The 22,116-nt window shown below is 44.6% G+C and overlaps 2 protein-coding genes across 4 annotated transcripts; both read left to right on the plus strand.

The window, feature by feature from the left end:
- The first annotated feature begins 1,078 nt into the window (after nucleotides 1–1,078).
- Nucleotides 1,079–4,773, plus strand: LOC115060955 (uncharacterized). 2 transcript variants are annotated; one of them, XM_029529131.1, is made up of 2 exons: nucleotides 1,079–1,407; nucleotides 4,212–4,773. In XM_029529131.1, exons 1-2 carry the CDS (start codon nucleotides 1,324–1,326, stop codon nucleotides 4,509–4,511), a joined length of 384 nt encoding a protein of 127 aa, XP_029384991.1. In that variant the 5' UTR covers nucleotides 1,079–1,323; the 3' UTR covers nucleotides 4,512–4,773. The 2 variants fall into 2 exon arrangements, with proteins under 2 accessions (XP_029384991.1, XP_029384990.1); XM_029529130.1 differs by lacking the exon at nucleotides 1,079–1,407 and adding an exon at nucleotides 1,416–3,584 and having other exon boundaries at nucleotides 4,209–4,773.
- Nucleotides 4,774–7,647: 2,874 nt separating this feature from the next.
- LOC115060953 (uncharacterized) lies at nucleotides 7,648–11,644 on the plus strand. Of its 2 annotated transcripts, none has more exons than XM_029529128.1 (2): nucleotides 7,648–10,455; nucleotides 11,080–11,644. In XM_029529128.1, exons 1-2 carry the CDS (start codon nucleotides 8,494–8,496, stop codon nucleotides 11,380–11,382), a joined length of 2,265 nt encoding a protein of 754 aa, XP_029384988.1. In that variant the 5' UTR covers nucleotides 7,648–8,493; the 3' UTR covers nucleotides 11,383–11,644. The 2 variants fall into 2 exon arrangements, with proteins under 2 accessions (XP_029384988.1, XP_029384989.1); XM_029529129.1 differs by having other exon boundaries at nucleotides 7,648–8,280; nucleotides 11,083–11,644.
- The last annotated feature ends 10,472 nt before the right edge of the window (nucleotides 11,645–22,116 follow it).

The raw sequence follows: 22,116 nt of genomic DNA on the forward strand, positions 1-22,116 counted from the left end.
TTTCCTGTATGACAGAGCTTATAGTTAAAAAGTTAAAGTCCTCTACTCTTTAGCTATGCTGCTATAGGCCTAGGCTGCTGGGGGAAGGACTGAGCTTCTCTCTCTCTCTCTCTCTCTCTCTCTCTCTCTGTCACCCTCTCTCCCCCTCGCCCTCTTTCTCTCTCCCTCCCTTCTTGCATGCACTGATAAGAACCACCCTTCTTAAAAAACACCCAGTTCTAAGCAATTATACTGCATTTACAAACCCTTTTTTGCCAAAGTCTCTGTCTCTCCCAGTTCCTCTCCTCTCTCTCCCTGTCCTCATCCTGCAGGTGGTGACTCATCACCACCCCATGTTCCTGCAACACCTGCTGGTTCCATATTTCATGAATTCTGCACTACAGCTCAACTCCATGAACTCCATGCAGCAACATGTTCCTGCCTACACCCCCCCCCTCCAATGCCTGCCTGCCTGTCTCTCTCTCTCTCTCTCTCTCTCTCTCTCTCTCTCTCTCTCTCTCTCTCTCTCTCTCTCTCTCTCCCACTCTCAACCCAACCGGTCGAGGCAGATGGCCGCCCCCCCTGAGCCTGGTTCTGCTCGAGGTTTCTGCCTCTTAAAGGAAGTTTTTCCTTGCCACTGTTGCCAAGTGCTTGCTCATCGGAGGATCTGTTGGGTTTAAATAAATTTATAAAGAGTTTGGTTTAGACCTGCTCCATATGTAAAGTGCCTTGATGTAACTTTGTTATGATTTGCCGCTATGCAAATAAATCTGATTTGATTTGATTTTGATTTGAAGGTCCCCGACTCTCCGGAGTCAAAAGCAGCCACTCGGCACTGAGTTCAGGGTTTAGAGGTCCCGACTCGAGGAGTCAAAAGCAGCCACTCAGTAAATATCTTGAATATCTTGAATATCGTGTCAGGGACACTAGTTTTTAAAAGACCTTAGTCCAAGGAGGTGAGATCTCCTGAATTAAAGGTCATTGTTCAGTTATCTGTTATTACAGAAAAACCGGACAGAATTGGATAAAGGATAAGAAGATGCCGTGTTGTAAGTATCCACACACACACACACACACACACACACACACACACACACAGGGGAAGTTTAAAAGGGGGGGGTTCTCTCAATGTCCTGATATCTGTAAGGTGTGGTGTCAGACTGAAACTGACTACTGTGGAAACCTAACGGTGATAACACAAACAGTGTCAGTAGAGGTCAAGGACCAGTTGCTCGGAACGTAAGTGTCATACAAACTGGTTGGCTACACTGAGCAGGTAGAAGAAGGGTCAGTTACTCGGAACGAAAGTGTCATACCAACTGACCGGCTGAGAGATTAATTAGGATGGATGGTGAATTCGAGAGGGAGATAGATGATGACGAGTGGGGACCACCAATCCGGAAGCCGTTGCTGACACAAGTTCAAAAGGTAATATCAGCAGCCGCTACAATATCAGATTAAAAAAAAAAAAAAAAGATGGAAGAATTTGAAAAAGAAATAAGAGGGAAATTTTAAGAGGCTTTAAACAGTCTGGCAAAGATGGTACGGAAATAGAACTATTAGGCAGAGTGATTTGGAAAAAAGAAAATGAGTGCAAGGAGGAGAGGGATAAGGCGAAGCAAGAGGAAGAAAAGGCAAGCATTATGGAAAAAAAAAAAGAACAAGAGATGTTAGAAAATCAACTCAGAAGCATGGAGGAACAAATGATGACTGTACCAGTGCCTAATCCCTATGTGGTCCTGACTAACCTGGCCCCATTGCACAAATGGTTCACCTGTATTGATTTGGCCAACACATTTTTCTGTCTTCCTTTAGTGGAGGATCGCAGGGATATCTTTTCATTTACTTTCAAGGGAACTCAATGGAGGTACACCTGTTTACCTCAAGGCTTCGCGCTCTCCCCAGGACTGTTTAATCAAGTCCTTAAGAATGTGTCTGAGTGTGAGCTCCCAGAGGGGGTCACACTGGTGCAGTATGTGAATGATTTACTTCTGGCCGCACCTACGGCAGTAACCTGCCTGGAAGCCACCTCACGAGTGTTGTTTTACTTGGCGAGGGCAGGATTTAAGGTCAGTAAGTCGAAACCTCAGGTGACCCATAAACAGGTCACATTCCTAGGTCGTGTACTATCTCAAAAGGGGGCCAGTCTCTCACCAGTGCACAGAACTACTATCTTGCACCATCCACGGCCGCAGAAGGTCAAAGACATGTTGTCATTTCTAGGTCTTACGGGGTACAGTCGTCAGTATGTCCCCAACTACACCAGGTTAACTCAGCCCCTGAGAGCCTGTATTCGGGAACAGGGGATGAGAAACCTCAATTCGGATGTCGTTTGGTCTCAAGAAGTGGAGCAGTCTTTTATTGCCTTAAAACAGACTCTGGCGACTGCTGCGGATCTGGCTACCCCAGATTACAGCTGCCCATTCTTCCTCAATGATTCTGGAACAGGAGGAGTAATGAATGGTGTCCTGTTCCAGAAAAAAAGGGGGGAAAGAAAAGTGTTGATGCATGTGAGCGTAATGCTAGACAGAATGGAACGACACCCCCAATGTACGCAGCATGCAACAGGTTTGGCCAAGTTGATTCAGAAAACCGCCCACATAGTCATGGGACACTCCCTAAAAGTTTTAACAGCACATAGTGTAGTAGCATACGTACACTCTCAGGCATTTACATTAACCTCGCTGCGGCAACAGAAACTGAGCAAAGTGCTGGATGCCCCCAACATCACATACACACATGAGGGAATCAATATGGCAGAGAGGATAGGGGTAGGAGAGCCACACATCTGCAAGGAACAGGTAGCAAAGGAAGGGAAAGTCAGACCAGATCTACAAGCTGAACCCTTAGAAGGGAGAGTGAACCTCTACACAGACGGATGCTGTTATAGGGATGAGAAGGAAGGGTTAAAAGCAGGATATGCAGTTGTGCAGGAACAAGCAGGACAGTTCGCTGTGAAAAAGGCAGAAAAATTGAAAGGAGCACAGTCTGCACAGAGAGCAGAAGTGGGGGCGGTAATAGAACCGTTAAAAATGAGTGCGGGACAGAAGGTGAGCATCTATACCGATTCAGCGTACGCTGCAGGGGCAGTGCATGTAGAATTAGGCCAATGGTTGAGAACTGGGTTTCTGACAACCTCCAATAAACCTATTAAGCACGAAGCAGAAATGAAAGAATTGGCTGAAGCATTACTATTACCAAGACAAGTAGCAGTCATCAAGTGCAAGGGACATGACAACACTCAGTCATTAACAGCCAAGGGAAATGAGGCAGCAGATAAGGCGGCTAAAGAAGTGACAGGGTACCAGACTAGGTTAATAATGATCTACGCCGAAACGGAGGAAAGGAATGATATGGAGATGGAAAGAATCAAAGAAATGCAGGAAAAGACTTCACCCCAAGAACTGTCAGTCTGGAAAGCACGGGGAGGAAGTAGTGACAGTAGAAGGTGGAGAGGCCCAGACGGACGACTCATACCGCCACCAGCATTAAGACAAGGGATGTTCGAGGAGGCCCATGGGGTAGGACACATAGGAGTGACACAAATGATGAGAAATCTGAAGGAGTGGTGGCATCCTTTCCTGAAAGAGATGACAAAAGAATGGGTAAGTGGGTGTAAGGTATGTACGCAGTATAACCCTCGGCTGACCATCAAACCAGAGATAGGGAGATCTCTACCTCAGACATGATAGTGCCCCATAAAGGCGATAGGTACGTCCTGATGTGCGTTGACGTGTACACAGGGTGGCCTGAGGCTTGCCCCACGAAAAAGGAAGACAGTGCATCAGTAGTAAGGTTCCTCATCAACCAATACATTCCGAGACATGGGTTCCCAGAGAAAATCAGATCAGATAATGGAACCCATTTCAAGAACCAAGATCTCCAAAAAGTGGAGAACCTGTTAGGTCTTAAACATGCATTTGGGACTGTGTATCACCCACATTCACAGAGAATGGTTGAACGAACTAACCAAACCATAAAAAAACAAATTGGCCAAAATCTGCGCACAGACTGGAATGGATTGGGTAACTGCATTACCTTTAGCACTAATGGCTATAAGGTCAGCCGTAAATGCCAGCACCGGGTCCACTCCGTTTGAATTACAAACGGGGTGTCTTTTCCCCGGACCTCAAGGTCGTGCTCCTGGAATGAGGAAGTCTGAAGCGGAAAACAGACCTCCGAAAGCTTATTTTGCTGAATTAAAATCATTGTTGTCCACTTTCTCTAAGCAGGTCGGCGAGCAGCGCTCAGGAAACCAGGCAGCAGTCATTCCAGGACAAGAGTGGGTCCTCCTGAAGGTGCACAAAAGAAAGTGGACTGAGCCCAGGTGGACGGGTCCTTTCCAGGTGACGGAGAGAACGTCACATGCTGTAAGACTCAAGGGCAAAGGTGACACCTGGTACCATTGGAGCCAGTGTGCAGCTGCGGAGGAACCCCTCAGGACAGTTGCAGAGGTGCAACGAGACCTACAGGAAACGTGCACAGAACCGGCTGGTTCTAAAACAGACCACTCCGACAAAGAGGAAGAATAATCCTCTGGAGTGGTCAGCCGGGACAAGGTAGTCTACCCTTGTACCCAGAACACCAAGATGAGGGGGAGGTGAAACAGCGCTCCTCCTCCGACACGTAGCGTGCCAAGCTACCACCACACAGATTTGTTATGACGCTCAAATATGCTGCGAGACACCAGTGGGGCAGCAGCTGTGGAGCAAGAAGAACAGTTCCGAGGAGCCTTTTAGTGATCTCTTATTAGAGATCAAGACCTCTCTTTGTTGTCCAGAGCATTTTCACACACGGCGCTTGCATGTAATGCTCTCCAACGATCGTTGAATAAAGAAGTGTTTATCCTCACCCGGTTTACCTGTCTTTGCATTAATTTGGACTTTGGGACAGCAACCATGAGTGAAGCATAGCAAGTGTGGTTGCAACAGAAGCTTGAGGTCATGATCACAGAGGTGGACACTAACCCTAACCCTAACCCGAAAACGTAGTCTGAAACATATATACACTGAAAAGAACTCTGACAGGAGACCAATGTATCAATGCTGCAGATATGAAGAAGCACAATTTCGAGGACAACGACCAAATGTAAATTTTATTAGTTATCTTAGCACAGTATTCAGTTTTAATGTCACCGAATGAACAGCCCATTTAGCGAAAAATTTCATATCCCAATCTCTCCCAAGCTCCAACCAAAGTTCTCAAATCTCCTAAAAAAATTCGAGACACATGCTGTCTGTTGATGCTCTGTTGGAAACTGCTTAATTTACAGTTTTTCACAGCAGTCCACCCACAATTCACCATGTAGAGTGAGTTTTTCACATTTCAGCAAAATGCAACTCAATTGCTGACATCTCTTTACAAACTACTAAATAAATGCTTTTCTGTTGATTTCTTGCTGGAAACTGCTTAATTTACTGTTTTTCACAGCAGTCCACCCACAATTCACCATGTAGAGTGACTTTTTCACATTTCAGCAAAATGCAGTTCAAATTGCTTACATCTCTTTACAAACTACTAAATAAATACTTTTCTGTTGATTTCTTGCTGGAAACTGCTTAATTTACTGTTTTTCACAGCAGTCCACCCATAATTCACCATGTAGAGTGACTTTTTCACATTTCAGCAAAATGCAGCTCAATTGCAGACATAACTTTAGAAAGTACTAAATACGTGGTTTTCTGTTGATTTCTTGCTGGAAACTGCTTAATTTACTGTTTTTCACAGCTGTCCACCCATAATTCACCATGTAGAGTGACTTTTTCACATTTCAGCAAAATGCCTCTCAATTGGTGACATAACTTTAGAAAGTACTAAATACGTGATTTTCTGTTGATTTCTTGCTGGAAAATGCTTAATTTACTGTTTTTCACAGCAGAACACACACAATTCACCATGTAGAGTGACTTTTTCACATTTCAGCAAAATGCAGCTCAATTGCAGACATAACTTTAGAAAGTACTAAATACGTGGTTTTCTGTTGATTTCTTGCTAAAAAATGCTTAATTTGGGGTGGGCGGTGTCCGGTGCGCTCGTTTCCGGTACAGGGACTGCCGGCGGGCGGCAGCAGACCAGGGCACATAGGGATCAACTTAGTGTAATTGTAATGACTCACAGGAACATGGATACATCGTAAAATGAATTGAGAAGTGTGGGGAATTCACATAATATGTTTGAGTCCTAATCTGGTACTGTAACAAGTGTGAGAATTTATATAATATGTTTGAATCATAATCTAGTAGTGTCACAGTAAAGCAGAGCAGCTTACGTAATCATGGCCTTGAGGAGCTGCTCGTGCAAAGCACAACAACCTATGTAATAATGGCCTTGAGAAAACTGCTCTGAACAAGAAAGAAGGGGAGGGGGATCCGAGAGCTGCAAAGACTCACTGTCATTCGAAAGCAGAAAAACAACTCCATAATAGGATAACAAAAAAAAAAAACAAACAAACAAAAAAAAAACATAGGGAAATCCGGGGGTACAAAAGACTGGGACCTCTCTTTGTTGTCCAGAGCATTTCCACACACGGCGCTTGCATGTAATGCTCTCCAACGATCGTTGAATAAAGAAGTGTTTATCCTCACCCGGTTTACCTGTCTTCGCATTAATTTGGACTTTGGGACAGCAACCATGAGTGAAGCATAGCAAGTGTGGTTGCAACAATTTGGGGGCTCGTCCGGGATAGCGAGACAGGTCCGCTAATCTTCATTAGGACGGGTTCAAGGAAAAGGGATCAGTCAACTTCTAGTCGCGACGAAATAAAGGTAAGCAGACCTTTTCTAAAAGGTCTATTGGGCATTCTATTGAGCACTATTGAGCATTCTAAAATAACATAAGAAGTTGACTGTGAATTAAGTACTTGAATAGCATAAAAGTGAGGAAAAAGAGGAAAGACCGAGTTAGGGTTTAGAAGGTTTAGAAGACCAGGCTTAAAACTTTCCTGTATGACAGAGCTTATAGTTAAAAAGTTAAAGTCCTCTACTCTTTAGCTATGCTGCTATAGGCCTAGGCTGCTGGGGGAAGGACTGAGCTTCTCTCTCTCTCTCTCTCTCTCTCTCTCTCTCTCTGTCACCCTCTCTCCCCCTCGCCCTCTTTCTCTCTCCCTCCCTTCTTGCATGCACTGATAAGAACCACCCTTCTTAAAAAACACCCAGTTCTAAGCAATTATACTGCATTTACAAACCCTTTTTTGCCAAAGTCTCTGTCTCTCCCAGTTCCTCTCCTCTCTCTCCCTGTCCTCATCCTGCAGGTGGTGACTCATCACCACCCCATGTTCCTGCAACACCTGCTGGTTCCATATTTCATGAATTCTGCACTACAGCTCAACTCCATGAACTCCATGCAGCAACATGTTCCTGCCTACACCCCCCCCCTCCAATGCCTGCCTGCCTGTCTCTCTCTCTCTCTCTCTCTCTCTCTCTCTCTCTCTCTCCCACTCTCAACCCAACCGGTCGAGGCAGATGGCCGCCCCCCCTGAGCCTGGTTCTGCTCGAGGTTTCTGCCTCTTAAAGGAAGTTTTTCCTTGCCACTGTTGCCAAGTGCTTGCTCATCGGGGGATCTGTTGGGTTTAAATAAATTTATAAAGAGTTTGGTTTAGACCTGCTCCATATGTAAAGTGCCTTGATGTAACTTTGTTATGATTTGCCGCTATGCAAATAAATCTGATTTGATTTGATTTTGATTTGAAGGTCCCCGACTCTCCGGAGTCAAAAGCAGCCACTCGGCACTGAGTTCAGGGTTTAGAGGTCCCGACTCGAGGAGTCAAAAGCAGCCACTCAGTAAATATCTTGAATATCTTGAATATCGTGTCAGGGACACTAGTTTTTAAAAGACCTTAGTCCAAGGAGGTGAGATCTCCTGAATTAAAGGTCATTGTTCAGTTATCTGTTATTACAGAAAAACCGGACAGAATTGGATAAAGGATAAGAAGATGCCGTGTTGTAAGTATCCACACACACACACACACACACAGGGGAAGTTTAAAAGGGGGGGGTTCTCTCAATGTCCTGATATCTGTAAGGTGTGGTGTCAGACTGAAACTGACTACTGTGGAAACCTAACGGTGATAACACAAACAGTGTCAGTAGAGGTCAAGGACCAGTTGCTCGGAACGTAAGTGTCATACAAACTGGTTGGCTACACTGAGCAGGTAGAAGAAGGGTCAGTTACTCGGAACGAAAGTGTCATACCAACTGACCGGCTGAGAGATTAATTAGGATGGATGGTGAATTCGAGAGGGAGATAGATGATGACGAGTGGGGACCACCAATCCGGAAGCCGTTGCTGACACAAGTTCAAAAGGTAATATCAGCAGCCGCTACAATATCAGATTAAAAAAAAAAAAAAGATGGAAGAATTTGAAAAAGAAATAAGAGGGAAATTTTAAGAGGCTTTAAACAGTCTGGCAAAGATGGTACGGAAATAGAACTATTAGGCAGAGTGATTTGGAAAAAAGAAAATGAGTGCAAGGAGGAGAGGGATAAGGCGAAGCAAGAGGAAGAAAAGGCAAGCATTATGGAAAAAAAAAAAGAACAAGAGATGTTAGAAAATCAACTCAGAAGCATGGAGGAACAAATGATGACTGTACCAGTGCCTAATCCCTATGTGGTCCTGACTAACCTGGCCCCATTGCACAAATGGTTCACCTGTATTGATTTGGCCAACACATTTTTCTGTCTTCCTTTAGTGGAGGATCGCAGGGATATCTTTTCATTTACTTTCAAGGGAACTCAATGGAGGTACACCTGTTTACCTCAAGGCTTCGCGCTCTCCCCAGGACTGTTTAATCAAGTCCTTAAGAATGTGTCTGAGTGTGAGCTCCCAGAGGGGGTCACACTGGTGCAGTATGTGAATGATTTACTTCTGGCCGCACCTACGGCAGTAACCTGCCTGGAAGCCACCTCACGAGTGTTGTTTTACTTGGCGAGGGCAGGATTTAAGGTCAGTAAGTCGAAACCTCAGGTGACCCATAAACAGGTCACATTCCTAGGTCGTGTACTATCTCAAAAGGGGGCCAGTCTCTCACCAGTGCACAGAACTACTATCTTGCACCATCCACGGCCGCAGAAGGTCAAAGACATGTTGTCATTTCTAGGTCTTACGGGGTACAGTCGTCAGTATGTCCCCAACTACACCAGGTTAACTCAGCCCCTGAGAGCCTGTATTCGGGAACAGGGGATGAGAAACCTCAATTCGGATGTCGTTTGGTCTCAAGAAGTGGAGCAGTCTTTTATTGCCTTAAAACAGACTCTGGCGACTGCTGCGGATCTGGCTACCCCAGATTACAGCTGCCCATTCTTCCTCAATGATTCTGGAACAGGAGGAGTAATGAATGGTGTCCTGTTCCAGAAAAAAAGGGGGGAAAGAAAAGTGTTGATGCATGTGAGCGTAATGCTAGACAGAATGGAACGACACCCCCAATGTACGCAGCATGCAACAGGTTTGGCCAAGTTGATTCAGAAAACCGCCCACATAGTCATGGGACACTCCCTAAAAGTTTTAACAGCACATAGTGTAGTAGCATACGTACACTCTCAGGCATTTACATTAACCTCGCTGCGGCAACAGAAACTGAGCAAAGTGCTGGATGCCCCCAACATCACATACACACATGAGGGAATCAATATGGCAGAGAGGATAGGGGTAGGAGAGCCACACATCTGCAAGGAACAGGTAGCAAAGGAAGGGAAAGTCAGACCAGATCTACAAGCTGAACCCTTAGAAGGGAGAGTGAACCTCTACACAGACGGATGCTGTTATAGGGATGAGAAGGAAGGGTTAAAAGCAGGATATGCAGTTGTGCAGGAACAAGCAGGACAGTTCGCTGTGAAAAAGGCAGAAAAATTGAAAGGAGCACAGTCTGCACAGAGAGCAGAAGTGGGGGCGGTAATAGAACCGTTAAAAATGAGTGCGGGACAGAAGGTGAGCATCTATACCGATTCAGCGTACGCTGCAGGGGCAGTGCATGTAGAATTAGGCCAATGGTTGAGAACTGGGTTTCTGACAATCTCCAATAAACCTATTAAGCACGAAGCAGAAATGAAAGAATTGGCTGAAGCATTACTATTACCAAGACAAGTAGCAGTCATCAAGTGCAAGGGACATGACAACACTCAGTCATTAACAGCCAAGGGAAATGAGGCAGCAGATAAGGCGGCTAAAGAAGTGACAGGGTACCAGACTAGGTTAATAATGATCTACGCCGAAACGGAGGAAAGGAATGATATGGAGATGGAAAGAATCAAAGAAATGCAGGAAAAGACTTCACCCCAAGAACTGTCAGTCTGGAAAGCACGGGGAGGAAGTAGTGACAGTAGAAGGTGGAGAGGCCCAGACGGACGACTCATACCGCCACCAGCATTAAGACAAGGGATGTTCGAGGAGGCCCATGGGGTAGGACACATAGGAGTGACACAAATGATGAGAAATCTGAAGGAGTGGTGGCATCCTTTCCTGAAAGAGATGACAAAAGAATGGGTAAGTGGGTGTAAGGTATGTACGCAGTATAACCCTCGGCTGACCATCAAACCAGAGATAGGGAGATCTCTACCTCAGACATGATAGTGCCCCATAAAGGCGATAGGTACGTCCTGATGTGCGTTGACGTGTACACAGGGTGGCCTGAGGCTTGCCCCACGAAAAAGGAAGACAGTGCATCAGTAGTAAGGTTCCTCATCAACCAATACATTCCGAGACATGGGTTCCCAGAGAAAATCAGATCAGATAATGGAACCCATTTCAAGAACCAAGATCTCCAAAAAGTGGAGAACCTGTTAGGTCTTAAACATGCATTTGGGACTGTGTATCACCCACATTCACAGAGAATGGTTGAACGAACTAACCAAACCATAAAAAAACAAATTGGCCAAAATCTGCGCACAGACTGGAATGGATTGGGTAACTGCATTACCTTTAGCACTAATGGCTATAAGGTCAGCCGTAAATGCCAGCACCGGGTCCACTCCGTTTGAATTACAAACGGGGTGTCTTTTCCCCGGACCTCAAGGTCGTGCTCCTGGAATGAGGAAGTCTGAAGCGGAAAACAGACCTCCGAAAGCTTATTTTGCTGAATTAAAATCATTGTTGTCCACTTTCTCTAAGCAGGTCGGCGAGCAGCGCTCAGGAAACCAGGCAGCAGTCATTCCAGGACAAGAGTGGGTCCTCCTGAAGGTGCACAAAAGAAAGTGGACTGAGCCCAGGTGGACGGGTCCTTTCCAGGTGACGGAGAGAACGTCACATGCTGTAAGACTCAAGGGCAAAGGTGACACCTGGTACCATTGGAGCCAGTGTGCAGCTGCGGAGGAACCCCTCAGGACAGTTGCAGAGGTGCAACGAGACCTACAGGAAACGTGCACAGAACCGGCTGGTTCTAAAACAGACCACTCCGACAAAGAGGAAGAATAATCCTCTGGAGTGGTCAGCCGGGACAAGGTAGTCTACCCTTGTACCCAGAACACCAAGATGAGGGGGAGGTGAAACAGCGCTCCTCCTCCGACACGTAGCGTGCCAAGCTACCACCACACAGATTTGTTATGACGCTCAAATATGCTGCGAGACACCAGTGGGGCAGCAGCTGTGGAGCAAGAAGAACAGTTCCGAGGAGCCTTTTAGTGATCTCTTATTAGAGATCAAGACCTCTCTTTGTTGTCCAGAGCATTTTCACACACGGCGCTTGCATGTAATGCTCTCCAACGATCGTTGAATAAAGAAGTGTTTATCCTCACCCGGTTTACCTGTCTTTGCATTAATTTGGACTTTGGGACAGCAACCATGAGTGAAGCATAGCAAGTGTGGTTGCAACAGAAGCTTGAGGTCATGATCACAGAGGTGGACACTAACCCTAACCCTAACCCGAAAACGTAGTCTGAAACATATATACACTGAAAAGAACTCTGACAGGAGACCAATGTATCAATGCTGCAGATATGAAGAAGCACAATTTCGAGGACAACGACCAAATGTAAATTTTATTAGTTATCTTAGCACAGTATTCAGTTTTAATGTCACCGAATGAACAGCCCATTTAGCGAAAAATTTCATATCCCAATCTCTCCCAAGCTCCAACCAAAGTTCTCAAATCTCCTAAAAAAATTCGAGACACATGCTGTCTGTTGATGCTCTGTTGGAAACTGCTTAATTTACAGTTTTTCACAGCAGTCCACCCACAATTCACCATGTAGAGTGAGTTTTTCACATTTCAGCAAAATGCAACTCAATTGCTGACATCTCTTTACAAACTACTAAATAAATGCTTTTCTGTTGATTTCTTGCTGGAAACTGCTTAATTTACTGTTTTTCACAGCAGAACACACACAATTCACCATGTAGAGTGAGTTTTTCACATTTCAGCAAAATGCAACTCAATTGCAGACATAACTTTAGAAAGTACTAAATACGTGGTTTTTTGTTGATTTCTTGCTGGAAACTGCTTAATTTACTGTTTTTCACAGCAGTCCACCCACAATTCACCATGTAGAGTGACTTTTTCACATTTCAGCAAAATGCAACTCAATTGCAGACATAACTTTAGAAAGTACTAAATACGTGGTTTTTTGTTGATTTCTTGCTGGAAACTGCTTAATTTACTGTTTTTCACAGCAGTCCACCCACAATTCACCATGTAGAGTGACTTTTTCACATTCCAGCGAAATGCAACTCAATTGCAGACATAACTTTAGAAAGTACTAAATACGTGGTTTTCTGTTGATTTCTTGCTGGAAACTGCTTAATTTACTGTTTTTCACAGCAGTCCACCCACAATTCACCATGTAGAGTGACTTTTTCACATTTCAGCAAAATACAGCTCAATTGCTTAAATCTCTTTACAAACTACTAAATACGTGGTTTTCTGTTGATTTCTTGCTGGAAACTGCTTAATTTACTGTTTTTCACAGCAGAACACACACAATTCACCATGTAGAGTGACTTTTTCACATTTCAGCAAAATGCCTCTCAATTGGTGACATAACTTTAGAAAGTACTAAATACGTGATTTTCTGTTGATTTCTTGCTGGAAAATGCTTAATTTACTGTTTTTCACAGCAGAACACACACAATTCACCATGTAGAGTGACTTTTTCACATTTCAGCAAAATGCAGCTCAATTGCAGACATAACTTTAGAAAGTACTAAATACGTGGTTTTCTGTTGATTTCTTGCTAAAAAATGCTTAATTTGGGGTGGGCGGTGTCCGGTGCGCTCGTTTCCGGTACAGGGACTGCCGGCGGGCGGCAGCAGACCAGGGCACATAGGGATCAACTTAGTGTAATTGTAATGACTCACAGGAACATGGATACATCGTAAAATGAATTGAGAAGTGTGGGGAATTCACATAATATGTTTGAGTCCTAATCTGGTACTGTAACAAGTGTGAGAATTTATATAATATGTTTGAATCATAATCTAGTAGTGTCACAGTAAAGCAGAGCAGCTTACGTAATCATGGCCTTGAGGAGCTGCTCGTGCAAAGCACAACAACCTATGTAATAATGGCCTTGAGAAAACTGCTCTGAACAAGAAAGAAGGGGAGGGGGATCCGAGAGCTGCAAAGACTCACTGTCATTCGAAAGCAGAAAAACAACTCCATAATAGGATAACAAAAAAAAAAAACAAACAAACAAAAAAAAAACATAGGGAAATCCGGGGGTACAAAAGACTGGGACCTCTCTTTGTTGTCCAGAGCATTTCCACACACGGCGCTTGCATGTAATGCTCTCCAACGATCGTTGAATAAAGAAGTGTTTATCCTCACCCGGTTTACCTGTCTTCGCATTAATTTGGACTTTGGGACAGCAACCATGAGTGAAGCATAGCAAGTGTGGTTGCAACAATTTGGGGGCTCGTCCGGGATAGCGAGACAGGTCCGCTAATCTTCATTAGGACGGGTTCAAGGAAAAGGGATCAGTCAACTTCTAGTCGCGACGAAATAAAGGTAAGCAGACCTTTTCTAAAAGGTCTATTGGGCATTCTATTGAGCACTATTGAGCATTCTAAAATAACATAAGAAGTTGACTGTGAATTAAGTACTTGAATAGCATAAAAGTGAGGAAAAAGAGGAAAGACCGAGTTAGGGTTTAGAAGGTTTAGAAGACCAGGCTTAAAACTTTCCTGTATGACAGAGCTTATAGTTAAAAAGTTAAAGTCCTCTACTCTTTAGCTATGCTGCTATAGGCCTAGGCTGCTGGGGGAAGGACTGAGCTTCTCTCTCTCTCTCTCTCTCTCTCTCTCTCTCTGTCACCCTCTCTCCCCCTCGCCCTCTTTCTCTCTCCCTCCCTTCTTGCATGCACTGATAAGAACCACCCTTCTTAAAAAACACCCAGTTCTAAGCAATTATACTGCATTTACAAACCCTTTTTTGCCAAAGTCTCTGTCTCTCCCAGTTCCTCTCCTCTCTCTCCCTGTCCTCATCCTGCAGGTGGTGACTCATCACCACCCCATGTTCCTGCAACACCTGCTGGTTCCATATTTCATGAATTCTGCACTACAGCTCAACTCCATGAACTCCATGCAGCAACATGTTCCTGCCTACACCCCCCTCCCCTCCAATGCCTGCCTGCCTGTCTCTCTCTCTCTCTCTCTCTCTCTCTCTCTCTCTCTCCCACTCTCAACCCAACCGGTCGAGGCAGATGGCCGCCCCCCCTGAGCCTGGTTCTGCTCGAGGTTTCTGCCTCTTAAAGGAAGTTTTTCCTTGCCACTGTTGCCAAGTGCTTGCTCATCGGAGGATCTGTTGGGTTTAAATAAATTTATAAAGAGTTTGGTTTAGACCTGCTCCATATGTAAAGTGCCTTGATGTAACTTTGTTATGATTTGCCACTATGCAAATAAATCTGATTTGATTTGATTTTGATTTGAAGGTCCCCGACTCTCCGGAGTCAAAAGCAGCCACTCGGCACTGAGTTCAGGGTTTAGAGGTCCCGACTCGAGGAGTCAAAAGCAGCCACTCAGTAAATATCTTGAATATCTTGAATATCGTGTCAGGGACACTAGTTTTTAAAAGACCTTAGTCCAAGGAGGTGAGATCTCCTGAATTAAAGGTCATTGTTCAGTTATCTGTTATTACAGAAAAACCGGACAGAATTGGATAAAGGATAAGAAGATGCCGTGTTGTAAGTATCCACACACACACACACACACACACACACACACACACAGGGGAAGTTTAAAAGGGGGGGGTTCTCTCAATGTCCTGATATCTGTAAGGTGTGGTGTCAGACTGAAACTGACTACTGTGGAAACCTAACGGTGATAACACAAACAGTGTCAGTAGAGGTCAAGGACCAGTTGCTCGGAACGTAAGTGTCATACAAACTGGTTGGCTACACTGAGCAGGTAGAAGAAGGGTCAGTTACTCGGAACGAAAGTGTCATACCAACTGACCGGCTGAGAGATTAATTAGGATGGATGGTGAATTCGAGAGGGAGATAGATGATGACGGGTGGGGACCACCAATCCGGAAGCCGTTGCTGACACAAGTTCAAAAGGTAATATCAGCAGCCGCTACAATATCAGATTAAAAAAAAAAAAAAAGATGGAAGAATTTGAAAAAGAAATAAGAGGGAAATTTTAAGAGGCTTTAAACAGTCTGGCAAAGATGGTACGGAAATAGAACTATTAGGCAGAGTGATTTGGAAAAAAGAAAATGAGTGCAAGGAGGAGAGGGATAAGGCGAAGCAAGAGGAAGAAAAGGCAAGCATTATGGAAAAAAAAAAAGAACAAGAGATGTTAGAAAATCAACTCAGAAGCATGGAGGAACAAATGATGACTGTACCAGTGCCTAATCCCTATGTGGTCCTGACTAACCTGGCCCCATTGCACAAATGGTTCACCTGTATTGATTTGGCCAACACATTTTTCTGTCTTCCTTTAGTGGAGGATCGCAGGGATATCTTTTCATTTACTTTCAAGGGAACTCAATGGAGGTACACCTGTTTACCTCAAGGCTTCGCGCTCTCCCCAGGACTGTTTAATCAAGTCCTTAAGAATGTGTCTGAGTGTGAGCTCCCAGAGGGGGTCACACTGGTGCAGTATGTGAATGATTTACTTCTGGCCGCACCTACGGCAGTAACCTGCCTGGAAGCCACCTCACGAGTGTTGTTTTACTTGGCGAGGGCAGGATTTAAGGTCAGTAAGTCGAAACCTCAGGTGACCCATAAACAGGTCACATTCCTAGGTCGTGTACTATCTCAAAAGGGGGCCAGTCTCTCACCAGTGCACAGAACTACTATCTTGCACCATCCACGGCCGCAGAAGGTCAAAGACATGTTGTCATTTCTAGGTCTTACGGGGTACAGTCGTCAGTATGTCCCCAACTACACCAGGTTAACTCAGCCCCTGAGAGCCTGTATTCGGGAACAGGGGATGAGAAACCTCAATTCGGATGTCGTTTGGTCTCAAGAAGTGGAGCAGTCTTTTATTGCCTTAAAACAGACTCTGGCGACTGCTGCGGATCTGGCTACCCCAGATTACAGCTGCCCATTCTTCCTCAATGATTCTGGAACAGGAGGAGTAATGAATGGTGTCCTGTTCCAGAAAAAAAGGGGGGAAAGAAAAGTGTTGATGCATGTGAGCGTAATGCTAGACAGAATGGAACGACACCCCCAATGTACACAGCATGCAACATGTTTGGCCAAGTTGATTCAGAAAACCGCCCACATAGTCATGGGACACTCCCTAAAAGTTTTAACAGCACATAGTGTAGTAGCATACGTACACTCTCAGGCATTTACATTAACCTCGCTGCGGCAACAGAAACTGAGCAAAGTGCTGGATGCCCCCAACATCACATACACACATGAGGGAATCAATATGGCAGAGAGGATAGGGGTAGGAGAGCCACACATCTGCAAGGAACAGGTAGCAAAGGAAGGGAAAGTCAGACCAGATCTACAAGCTGAACCCTTAGAAGGGAGAGTGAACCTCTACACAGACGGATGCTGTTATAGGGATGAGAAGGAAGGGTTAAAAGCAGGATATGCAGTTGTGCAGGAACAAGCAGGACAGTTCGCTGTGAAAAAGGCAGAAAAATTGAAAGGAGCACAGTCTGCACAGAGAGCAGAAGTGGGGGCGGTAATAGAACCGTTAAAAATGAGTGCGGGACAGAAGGTGAACATCTATACCGATTCAGCGTACGCTGCAGGGGCAGTGCATGTAGAATTAGGCCAATGGTTGAGAACTGGGTTTCTGACAACCTCCAATAAACCTATTAAGCACGAAGCAGAAATGAAAGAATTGGCCGAAGCATTACTATTACCAAGACAAGTAGCTGTCATCACGTGCAAGGGACATGACAACACTCAGTCATTAACAGCCAAGGGAAATGAGGCAGCAGATAAGGCGGCTAAAGAAGTGACAGGGTACCAGACTAGGTTAATAATGATCTACGCCGAAACGGAGGAAAGGAATGATATGGAGATGGAAAGAATCAAAGAAATGCAGGAAAAGACTTCACCCCAAGAACTGTCAGTCTGGAAAGCACGGGGAGGAAGTAGTGACAGTAGAAGGTGGAGAGGCCCAGACGGACGACTCATACCGCCACCAGCATTAAGACAAGGGATGTTCGAGGAGGCCCATGGGGTAGGACACATAGGAGTGACACAAATGATGAGAAATCTGAAGGAGTGGTGGCATCCTTTCCTGAAAGAGATGACAAAAGAATGGGTAAGTGGGTGTAAGGTATGTACGCAGTATAACCCTCGGCTGACCATCAAACCAGAGATAGGGAGATCTCTACCTCAGACATGATAGTGCCCCATAAAGGCGATAGGTACGTCCTGATGTGCGTTGACGTGTACACAGGGTGGCCTGAGGCTTGCCCCACGAAAAAGGAAGACAGTGCATCAGTAGTAAGGTTCCTCATCAACCAATACATTCCGAGACATGGGTTCCCAGAGAAAATCAGATCAGATAATGGAACCCATTTCAAGAACCAAGATCTCCAAAAAGTGGAGAACCTGTTAGGTCTTAAACATGCATTTGGGACTGTGTATCACCCACATTCACAGAGAATGGTTGAACGAACTAACCAAACCATAAAAAAACAAATTGGCCAAAATCTGCGCACAGACTGGAATGGATTGGGTAACTGCATTACCTTTAGCACTAATGGCTATAAGGTCAGCCGTAAATGCCAGCACCGGGTCCACTCCGTTTGAATTACAAACGGGGTGTCTTTTCCCCGGACCTCAAGGTCGTGCTCCTGGAATGAGGAAGTCTGAGGCGGAAAACAGACCTCCGAAAGCTTATTTTGCTGAATTAAAATCATTGTTGTCCACTTTCTCTAAGCAGGTCGGCGAGCAGCGCTCAGGAAACCAGGCAGCAGTCATTCCAGGACAAGAGTGGGTCCTCCTGAAGGTGCACAAAAGAAAGTGGACTGAGCCCAGGTGGACGGGTCCTTTCCAGGTGACGGAGAGAACGTCACATGCTGTAAGACTCAAGGGCAAAGGTGACACCTGGTACCATTGGAGCCAGTGTGCAGCTGCGGAGGAACCCCTCAGGACAGTTGCAGAGGTGCAACGAGACCTACAGGAAACGTGCACAGAACCGGCTGGTTCTAAAACAGACCACTCCGACAAAGAGGAAGAATAATCCTCTGGAGTGGTCAGCCGGGACAAGGTAGTCTACCCTTGTACCCAGAACACCAAGATGAGGGGGAGGTGAAACAGCGCTCCTCCTCCGACACGTAGCGTGCCAAGCTACCACCACACAGATTTGTTATGACGCTCAAATATGCTGCGAGACACCAGTGGGGCAGCAGCTGTGGAGCAAGAAGAACAGTTCCGAGGAGCCTTTTAGTGATCTCTTATTAGAGATCAAGACCTCTCTTTGTTGTCCAGAGCATTTTCACACACGGCGCTTGCATGTAATGCTCTCCAACGATCGTTGAATAAAGAAGTGTTTATCCTCACCCGGTTTACCTGTCTTTGCATTAATTTGGACTTTGGGACAGCAACCATGAGTGAAGCATAGCAAGTGTGGTTGCAACAGAAGCTTGAGGTCATGATCACAGAGGTGGACACTAACCCTAACCCTAACCCGAAAACGTAGTCTGAAACATATATACACTGAAAAGAACTCTGACAGGAGACCAATGTATCAATGCTGCAGATATGAAGAAGCACAATTTCGAGGACAACGACCAAATGTAAATTTTATTAGTTATCTTAGCACAGTATTCAGTTTTAATGTCACCGAATGAACAGCCCATTTAGCGAAAAATTTCATATCCCAATCTCTCCCAAGCTCCAACCAAAGTTCTCAAATCTCCTAAAAAAATTCGAGACACATGCTGTCTGTTGATGCTCTGTTGGAAACTGCTTAATTTACAGTTTTTCACAGCAGTCCACCCACAATTCACCATGTAGAGTGAGTTTTTCACATTTCAGCAAAATGCAACTCAATTGCTGACATCTCTTTACAAACTACTAAATAAATGCTTTTCTGTTGATTTCTTGCTGGAAACTGCTTAATTTACTGTTTTTCACAGCAGAACACACACAATTCACCATGTAGAGTGAGTTTTTCACATTTCAGCAAAATGCAACTCAATTGCAGACATAACTTTAGAAAGTACTAAATACGTGGTTTTTTGTTGATTTCTTGCTGGAAACTGCTTAATTTACTGTTTTTCACAGCAGTCCACCCACAATTCACCATGTAGAGTGACTTTTTCACATTTCAGCAAAATGCAACTCAATTGCAGACATAACTTTAGAAAGTACTAAATACGTGTTTTTTTGTTGATTTCTTGCTGGAAACTGCTTAATTTACTGTTTTTCACAGCAGTCCACCCACAATTCACCATGTAGAGTGACTTTTTCACATTTCAGCAAAATGCAACTCAATGCAACTTTTTTGTTGATTTCTTGCTGGAAACTGCTTAATTTACTGTTTTTCACAGCAGAACACACACAATTCACCATGTAGAGTGAGTTTTTCACATTTCAGCAAAATGCAGCTCAATTGCAGACATAACTTTAGAAAGTACTAAATACGTGGTTTTTTGTTGATTTCTTGCTGGAAACTGCTTAATTTACTGTTTTTCACAGCAGTCCACCCACAATTCACCATGTAGAGTGACTTTTTCACATTTCAGCAAAATGCCTCTCAATTGGTGACATAACTTTAGAAAGTACTAAATACGTGATTTTCTGTTGATTTCTTGCTGGAAAATGCTTAATTTACTGTTTTTCACAGCAGAACACACACAATTCACCATGTAGAGTGCCTTTTTCACATTTCAGCAAAATGCAGCTCAATTGCAGACATAACTTTAGAAAGTACTAAATACGTGGTTTTCTGTTGATTTCTTGCTAAAAAATGCTTAATTTGGGGTGGGCGGTGTCCGGTGCGCTCGTTTCCGGTACAGGGACTGCCGGCGGGCGGCAGCAGACCAGGGCACATAGGGATCAACTTAGTGTAATTGTAATGACTCACAGGAACATGGATACATCGTAAAATGAATTGAGAAGTGTGGGGAATTCACATAATATGTTTGAGTCCTAATCTGGTACTGTAACAAGTGTGAGAATTTATATAATATGTTTGAATCATAATCTAGTAGTGTCACAGTAAAGCAGAGCAGCTTACGTAATCATGGCCTTGAGGAGCTGCTCGTGCAAAGCACAACAACCTATGTAATAATGGCCTTGAGAAAACTGCTCTGAACAAGAAAGAAGGGGAGGGGGATCCGAGAGCTGCAAAGACTCACTGTCATTCGAAAGCAGAAAAACAACTCCATAATAGGATAACAAAAAAAAAAAACAAACAAACAAAAAAAAAACATAGGGAAATCCGGGGTACAAAAGACTGGGACCTCTCTTTGTTGTCCAGAGCATTTCCACACACGGCGCTTGCATGTAATGCTCTCCAACGATCGTTGAATAAAGAAGTGTTTATCCTCACCCGGTTTACCTGTCTTCGCATTAATTTGGACTTTGGGACAGCAACCATGAGTGAAGCATAGCAAGTGTGGTTGCAACAATTTGGGGGCTCGTCCGGGATAGCGAGACAGGTCCGCTAATCTTCATTAGGACGGGTTCAAGGAAAAGGGATCAGTCAACTTCTAGTCGCGACGAAATAAAGGTAAGCAGACCTTTTCTAAAAGGTCTATTGGGCATTCTATTGAGCACTATTGAGCATTCTAAAATAACATAAGAAGTTGACTGTGAATTAAGTACTTGAATAGCATAAAAGTGAGGAAAAAGAGGAAAGACCGAGTTAGGGTTTAGAAGGTTTAGAAGACCAGGCTTAAAACTTTCCTGTATGACAGAGCTTATAGTTAAAAAGTTAAAGTCCTCTACTCTTTAGCTATGCTGCTATAGGCCTAGGCTGCTGGGGGAAGGACTGAGCTTCTCTCTCTCTCTCTCTCTCTCTCTCTCTCTCTCTCTCTCTCTCTCTCTCTCTCTCTCTCTCTCTCTGTCACCCTCTCTCCCCTTCGCCCTCTTTCTCTCTCCCTCCCTTCTTGCATGCACTGATAAGAACCACCCTTCTTAAAAAACACCCAGTTCTAAGCAATTATACTGCATTTACAAACCTTTTTTTGCCAAAGTCTCTGTCTCTCCCAGTTCCTCTCCTCTCTCTCCCTGTCCTCATCCTGCAGGTGGTGACTCATCACCACCCCATGTTCCTGCAACACCTGCTGGTTCCATATTTCATGAATTCTGCACTACAGCTCAACTCCATGAACTCCATGCAGCAACATGTTCCTGCCTACACCCCCCCCCCCCCTCCAATGCCTGCCTGCCTGTCTCTCTCTCTCTCTCTCTCTCTCCCACTCTCAACCCAACCGGTCGAGGCAGATGGCCGCCCCCCCTGAGCCTGGTTCTGCTCGAGGTTTCTGCCTCTTAAAGGAAGTTTTTCCTTGCCACTGTTGCCAAGTGCTTGCTCATCGGGGGATCTGTTGGGTTTAAATAAATTTATAAAGAGTTTGGTTTAGACCTGCTCCATATGTAAAGTGCCTTGATGTAACTTTGTTATGATTTGCCGCTATGCAAATAAATCTGATTTGATTTGATTTTGATTTGAAGGTCCCCGACTCTCCGGAGTCAAAAGCAGCCACTCGGCACTGAGTTCAGGGTTTAGAGGTCCCGACTCGAGGAGTCAAAAGCAGCCACTCAGTAAATATCTTGAATATCTTGAATA

The sequence above is a fragment of the Echeneis naucrates genome, chromosome 20 (assembly GCF_900963305.1).
Source record: "Echeneis naucrates chromosome 20, fEcheNa1.1, whole genome shotgun sequence".
Lineage (NCBI taxonomy): Eukaryota > Metazoa > Chordata > Actinopteri > Carangiformes > Echeneidae > Echeneis > Echeneis naucrates.

What these genes read in the sequence shown, in the direction of transcription:
- LOC115060955 (XM_029529130.1), top strand. Translation starts at nt 1,623, where the DNA reads ATGGAAAAAAAAAAAGAACAAGAGATGTTAGAAAATCAACTCAGAAGC. An exon ending in AAGAGATGACAAAAGAATGG is followed by an intron (nt 3,585 to 4,208) that starts GTAAGTGGGTGT and finishes ACTTTCTCTAAG; the next exon opens with CAGGTCGGCGAGCAGCGCTC.
- LOC115060953 (XM_029529128.1), top strand. Translation starts at nt 8,494, where the DNA reads ATGGAAAAAAAAAAAGAACAAGAGATGTTAGAAAATCAACTCAGAAGC. An exon ending in AAGAGATGACAAAAGAATGG is followed by an intron (nt 10,456 to 11,079) that starts GTAAGTGGGTGT and finishes ACTTTCTCTAAG; the next exon opens with CAGGTCGGCGAGCAGCGCTC.